Source organism: Solanum tuberosum, unplaced genomic scaffold, assembly GCF_000226075.1.
Source record: "Solanum tuberosum cultivar DM 1-3 516 R44 unplaced genomic scaffold, SolTub_3.0 scf00770, whole genome shotgun sequence".
Lineage (NCBI taxonomy): Eukaryota > Viridiplantae > Streptophyta > Magnoliopsida > Solanales > Solanaceae > Solanum > Solanum tuberosum.
Window position 1 is genome coordinate 86,691 of NW_006239685.1, and position 7,189 is coordinate 93,879.

The 7,189-nt window shown below is 31.3% G+C and overlaps 1 protein-coding gene across 1 annotated transcript; it reads left to right on the forward strand.

Annotated features, from left to right (window-relative positions):
• Nucleotides 1-2,053: 2,053 nt before the first annotated feature.
• Nucleotides 2,054-4,642, forward strand: LOC102599813 (2-isopropylmalate synthase A-like). Its single transcript, XM_006367338.2, has 8 exons — nucleotides 2,054-2,421; nucleotides 2,508-2,772; nucleotides 2,842-3,055; nucleotides 3,267-3,347; nucleotides 3,437-3,529; nucleotides 3,596-3,682; nucleotides 4,031-4,131; nucleotides 4,591-4,642. The coding sequence occupies exons 1-8, from the start codon at nucleotides 2,166-2,168 to the stop codon at nucleotides 4,640-4,642; spliced, it is 1,149 nt and encodes a 382-aa protein (XP_006367400.1). The 5' UTR covers nucleotides 2,054-2,165.
• Nucleotides 4,643-7,189: the final 2,547 nt, after the last annotated feature.

A 7,189-nucleotide genomic window follows, 5' to 3' on the forward strand; every position in this document is an offset into this window, starting at 1 on the left:
AATCAATGCAAATAAGCAATTTCACACCATATGGAAGAGACAACAACTCAAGCAATTTAAGTCAACAATAATGTCATCAAGGTTTTTCATCAATCAACAAATTTAAGTCCACAAAAATTCACAAAGCATTATGATCAACACACTGTCTTTTTCGTAATTCCATTTTATTCATTAAGATCAATCATGTGAAATAAATGAATCCATCACCTCCTTTCCATTACTCTCCAACACACACAATGAGCGGAAATACAAGATTCTATAAGTTTTACAAGGTTTAGAAGATCACTTGCCTCAATTCAATCCAAGACTTGAGTCTTCCCTTTCTGAAAAATCCCCAAAGCTACACAATCTAGTTCAATCAAGTAATCACAATAAGATTCTAGAAATAACAACACCGAAATCATATATTTTGAAAAATGGGCAAATCAACTCAAAAACTCAATTCTGAAAATGAGGTTCAAATTCGAAAAGCTTTACTTGAAAATATTATCCAAGGCATTTGAATCTCATTGGTGAAAGCCATTTCGAAAAAAGGAATTAAAATCAATTCACAACCACCATTTTATTTTAGAACTTAATTTTTTGAAAACCTTGCCCTTTGTCAATCAAAATATCAAGTTTTGATAAATAATAAAATATATACATGATAAAATGAAATGAAGTTTTAGGGTCACAAAGGCTTACCCAAATGATTTAGCACAAGAAATCTCTTCAAAATCACCTCCAAGGATTTTCTAAAACTAAAAATGGGGAAAATAGGATAAAACCCCAAAATTACAGGTCTAAAACCCTCTTAGATGTCGCTTATGCGAGCCCCGCATAAAATGGGTGTCTCGCTTTTGGGAACCAGGCTCTGCTTAAGCGAACCCCGAGAAAATCTAGCCTTTCGTTTACTGACCACGCCTTCGTTGAAGCGAAGGTTGCTAAAGCGGAAGGCTTATCGCAAACGTGAAGGATACAGAACTCGGGCACTAGAAAAACTAGTCAACTCTCAAAACATCGAATGGACCTTCCGGATTTGTTTGGAACCTCGTACACACAAACAAAATATGCAAATTGACTAAACTTGACGTATCAGACTTAATGGAACCATCAAAATATGAATCTAAGATTTCCTTGACCCGAAACTTGTGCTAGTCACAAAAAGCGAACATAACGCCTAAAATGGCTAAATCAAGATTGAAGCCTCTGAAAATTCAAGCAAGACCTCACTTAGGCCTAAAATTATCCCCTGAATATAGCGAAACTCTCAAAATTCTGATCCAAGGATTTGAACCCCGAATGTTGACCAAAGTCAACCCAAGAGCTAAAATTTCAATAATTTCCAACTTAGGACCTCAAATCCTTAAAAAGACTCTAAATTTAAAACCGACAACTCCCTTAGACCAATTTCCATATTTCAGGACCGACGGAATCGATAGAATTCTATTTCGATACTCGAAACTCCAAAAGACACTGAAACCCACTTCTTAACAATTTTAGCCTTTTGACTCAAAAAAAACTTACAAATTTCACAACTTTCACTCAAAGTTAGAAACTAACTTTCAAAACTCAATCAGAAAATACTCAGGGTCGATATCGGGAATAAAATGGTTATTTTACAAAAAAATTCAAAAATGACCAACCGAATCATTACAAACCATTTATCATTGTAATTTCTCATTTCTATTCTCGGTTAAGCTCAAACCTCCACCCCATCTGATCCATTGCCATCCCTAATATCAACTCATTCAAGCCGTAATTCATTTTTATAGAATATTCAATTGAGCTCAATTTAGTCTCCTATTTCAATTCATTTTAAGACTCTTTATTTGTATTCATGTAGTGTGTGTTCTCATGTTGAAGGTATGAGTTACTGTCTATATTATATCTTCTAAGATTTATCTATCTATTTATAACTTGTTTTTTCTATTTCTTGAGTTGAAATTTAAATTGTGGTTATAAAATTATTAAAATTGAACGGGGCATGACACAACCTGATCCTCTTTCAACTCATTTTAATATCTCAAGTTTTAACTCAACCCGCTTACTTTACCCCCTTATACCCTATCAAACCTTTTTCAAAGTTTATAATCTTAAATTATTTAAAACATGATATCAATGTTTTGCTATTTTCTTGCCTATAAAAAAATCCCACACCAAAGCACACAGTTAAGGGAAAAAAAATGGCTTCTCTCTACGCAAATTCTAAGAACACTCTTGTTAATGGTTTGGACAAATTCTCTGATCCTAACTATGTTTCAATTTTCGACACGACGCTTCGTGATGGAGAGCAAGCTCCTGGTGCCTCCATGACGGCTACACAAAAGATGGACATTGCACGTCAGCTAGTCAAGCTTGGTGTTGATGTAATTGAGGCTGGTTTTCCAGCTTCCTCTGAGGTTGAGTTTGAGCTTGTAAAGTGTATAGCACATGAAATTGGTAATGTTAAATTAAATGCTCATCTTATTTAACAAAATGTTATATATATATATATTACCATGCGTATTTATATTATGTCTCAACAGGCAATAGCGTAGATGAAGAGGGCTATGTACCAATGATTTGTGGTTTGGCGAGATCTACTAAGGAAGATATCGATAGAGCTTGGGAGAGCTTAAAGTATGCAAAGACACCGATGATTCATATGTTTATCTCGACAAGCGATATACATATGAAGTATAAATTAAATATGAGTAGAGAACAAGTTGTGGAGAGAGCAAGGAGCATGGTGACTTATGCAAGAAGTCTTGGGTTCAAGCATGTTAGGTTTGGCTTGGAAGATGCTACAAGGTCTGTAATATTTGTCATATTTATATTTTTACCATATGGTGTATATATAATTATTATTATTTTTGTCAGATCTGATAAGGAGTTTGTTTATCATATTATTGGAGAAGTTATTAAAGCTGGTGCAACATGCATTTGTGTTGCTGATACTGTTGGATGCAATTTGCCAAATGAATTTGCACAACTAATTGTTGACATAAAAGCCAATACATTAGGTATCCAAAATGTGATCCTTGCAGTACATTGTCACAATGATCTTGGACTTGCTACTGCCAACACATTAGCTGTATGTATTTGTTAGCTTCCAACCACTCCCTCTGTCCAATTTTAATTGTCATGGTTTTCTTTTTTACAATTAAATTCTATGATGTATTTTGAAAATTAGTCAAATTGACTTTCGAAAAATGCAACATGACAATTAAAAATGAACGGAGGAAGTACTTTATTTCTAAAACTACATATCGTTAGTTTGACTCTCATACCTTGATGAAATTCAGGGAATTTGTGCAGGAGTAAGACAAATTGATGTAACCATCAATGGTATTGGTGAAAGAGCTGGAAATGCTTCTCTAGAAGAGGTGAGGGAGAATAACCTTTAATATTTTTATATATATAAAATGTTAATCTATCTCTAGCTAATTAATATTATTATTTCTATTTTATATAGATAGTAATGGCCATAAAATGTCGTGGAGAGGAAGTACTAGGTGGTGTCTATACTGGGATTAATACAAAACATATATTCACCACAAGCAACATGGTATGTATATATTTTTTAGTTGTTAAAATTAATTATGCATATAATAATATTGTTATATATATGCAGGTAGAGGAGTATAGTGGGCTTAAGCTACAACCACATAAGGCCATTGTTGGCGCTAATGCTTTTACTCATGAAAGTGGAATTCATCAGGTCAATTTCATTTAGTTAAAATACTAAATAAAATTTCATAATTCATATTTTGACAATTTTATTTTAGACTTGTTCCTATTCAAGAAATTTACTTATTTTAGATCTGTTTTACCAATCAGCCAAAAATTTAAAATGTACTTATGTATATATGTAATAAAATTATGGATGACACTACAAAAATGACGAATTAAATAAGAACACGTGGTATTTCCACCCAATTTAAATATTAAGAATTTAATTGTAAAAATAAAAAGCAAAGAAAACTATGTAAAACCTATTTAACTAATTAAAAAGGTATTTGAATTTATTCTCTTTTTTTGTGTGTGTTATTCTATGTACTTAATTTAGGATGGAATATTAAAGAACAGAGGCACATATGAATTTATATCTGCTGAAGATGTTGGATTTATTCGTGCTAGTGAACATGGTATTAAATTGGGAAAACTCAGGTACACACTGTTTTATTGTGATGATGTTGTGATAACGATGGTTCAAAATTCAGTTCGATCGATTATTTTATAAAATTTATATTATATTATTTTTTAGTTAAATCAAAATTACATTTTCTGAAACCGTCTCAATAGTTTTGATTTTTTATTGATATTGGTGTGACTCGATTATTGCATTATTGTCATTACTATTCTTTTCGCTTTATTTCATTGTTGTTATTGCTTTCATTTTTGTAGTCTCTTTTTCAAATTGCGTTGAAATGCTTTTACTTAAATCGATAGTCTATCGAAATCAACCTCTCTATCTCTACGAGGTAGAGGTAAAGTATGTGTACACTCTATCTTCTACGAACTCCACTTGAGGAATTACACTGAATTTATTGTTGTTATTGATACGGTTCAATAGATATTTGCTTTTTTTTCTAAAATAAATATCATGCATTCTTATATTTTGTGCAGTGGACGTCATGCATTGAAAATCAAAATGCTTGAGGTACAATACATGTATTAAGATTTCAATAAATTAAATTATGATATTATTATATATGAATGTGCATCAACAACACTCATTTTATTTTGTCATAGCTGGATATAATTTTGAGGAAAAACAACTTGGGGGACCTCTTTTGGCGATTCAAGTCAATGGCTGAGAGGAAAAAGGTGAATTAAATTGTTGATGTTTTTATAGTGCAACACTCAATTTTGTTTTATTGATGAGACTTAGGGTGTGTTTGGTACGAAGGAAAATATATTTCAACTTTTTCATGTTTGGTTGGTTTAAATGTTTTGAAAAATATTTTCCAAATCAATTCATTTTCCTCAAATTTAAGGAAAATGACTTACCTTTAAGGCTTGAAATTTTCTTATTTTTTAAATTTCAGTTTTTTTACCCCTACCCTCATACCAGCCTAGCCCCCAGCCCCCCTTCCCCAAACAAAAAAAAATTAAAAATTATTTTTGAAAAATATTTCAAGTTTTAAGATTTTTTTACCTCACCTAACCCCTACCCCCTCCCCCCACAAAATAAAATTGTTTTGAAAATATATTCAAATTTATAAAATTTCATTTATTTTACCCCTCTCCCCTCCCCACGTCAATTTTTTAAAAATAACTGTTTCTAAAATATATTTCAAATTTTAAAAAAAATCATTTTATGCCATTCCCCATCCTAACCCTATCAAAAAAATTTTAAAAAATTGTTTTTGAAAAATATTTCAAATTTTAAAAATTTCAATTTTTACGCCATCCCTACCCTAGCCATCCCCCAACCCCCCTTCCCCTCCTAAAGTGTATTTTCTAGTCTCAAGTAAAAAATAAATGATATGTTGTGAAAAATACTTTTCATTCACCAACCAAACATTAAGAAGTATTTTCTACTCACCAACAATAATGAGAAAATAAGTTAGAAATCCACTTGAAATATTTTTCTAGGAAAATATTTTCCTTCATACCAAATACACCCTTACTTTAAAAGAAAATCTACTACATATATATAAGGGATAAGGGTCTAAAATACCCCAACTTTGGTCGGATTTGCTGTTGCGATACTAAACTTTCATAAGGACCTATTACCTCCCTAGACTATTTAATACCATATTTTTTACCCCCTGAACTATTTAATAGTGTATTTTAAAGGTATTTATGTGCCCACGTGGACACATTACTATTTATAATTTTGCATTATTTTTTATGTCCACGTGGGCAAATATATATGTTTAAAATACGGTATTAAATAGTCTAGGGAGGTAATAGGTCCTCATGAAAGTTTAGTATCGCAATAGCAAATCCGACCAAAGTTGAGGTATTTTTCAGAACCTTATCCCTATATATAAGTAACAATAACCAGGAAGGTCATGGTCGACATGCCTGCCTGACAGTTGCATTGTTTCCTTTTTCCGGTGGTTCTTCCGTTTTAATTTGTTTATCTTGTTTTTTAATTTTTTAAATATTTAAAAATTGTATAAAAAATACCATAAATCATGATAATTGCCAACTTAAAATATATGTAAAAAAACATATAAAAAATTTGATTGATTCATAAAATCAATATTTCTGTGTCACATAAAATGGGATAAAAAAAAAGGTAACATGTATTATTTAATTTTGAAAACTACGAAGAAATATTGTAAATCTCAATAATTAACAACATTTGATTGACTCTTGAAATTTTATTTGTGCTACCTTCATTGGGATAAGAGAAGTAACATATATTATTAAAAATTTACGTAAAAAGTACTATAAATTACAATAATCAAAAGATGTAACATGTAATATTTAATTTGGAAACTACGTACAAAGTATTGTAAATCTCAATAATTAACAACATTCGATTGAACTCTTGAAATTCTATATGTGCTACATACATTGGGACAAGATAAGTAATATATATTATTTAAAAATTACGTAAAAATACTATAACTTACAATAATTAACAACTTAAAATATTTAAAAATCATATTAAAATTTAATGGGCTATCTAAATTCTATCAATGTCACATAAAGTGAGACAAAAAAATAACATATATCACGGGCACTTGTGTCTAGTAATACTAATAATTTACGAGTGTTGTCATATTATGTGTATGGGAAAGGAAGGGAGAATATGGTTGTTGCTCCCAATTGCACACGCAAGTGTACGCGGTCATGCAAGTAATATAGTGGCTCTTAAAAGAACCAGATTATCGAACCCAAAGGACTTGTCAATTAACTATTTTTTACTAAATTATACTGATCTAATTATTTATTTAAGAGAGCCAAAAGAGAAGAATGCAAGAACAAAATAATAAAATTACTTACAATAGTTGGAAAATCTCAGGGCTGCAGCATGAATTGGATTTCATGTATCATATTTTTGGCTTAGAACTAATTTTAGTTGTCAAGTTATTGGTTTATAGGGTTGATGATATGATCCGGGTTATACGCCTCTCGTCGCCTACCCCAGTTAGCTATCTAACTACATCGTTGAGCGGGGACAAATAGACTAACTGGCGAGCATTTATATTTCATCCTATTTCGTAACCAAGCAAGGTGTTCGTCTGGGCGTCACTCCTGAACACTA

Bases quoted from the DNA above. Each gene is read 5' to 3' on its own strand.
- LOC102599813 (XM_006367338.2), top strand. From the start codon at position 2,166: ATGGCTTCTCTCTACGCAAATTCTAAGAACACTCTTGTTAATGGTTTG. The intron at 2,773-2,841 runs GTCTGTAATATT...TATTTTTGTCAG, and splicing joins GGCTTGGAAGATGCTACAAG to ATCTGATAAGGAGTTTGTTT. The intron at 3,348-3,436 runs GTGAGGGAGAAT...TATTTTATATAG, and splicing joins GAAATGCTTCTCTAGAAGAG to ATAGTAATGGCCATAAAATG.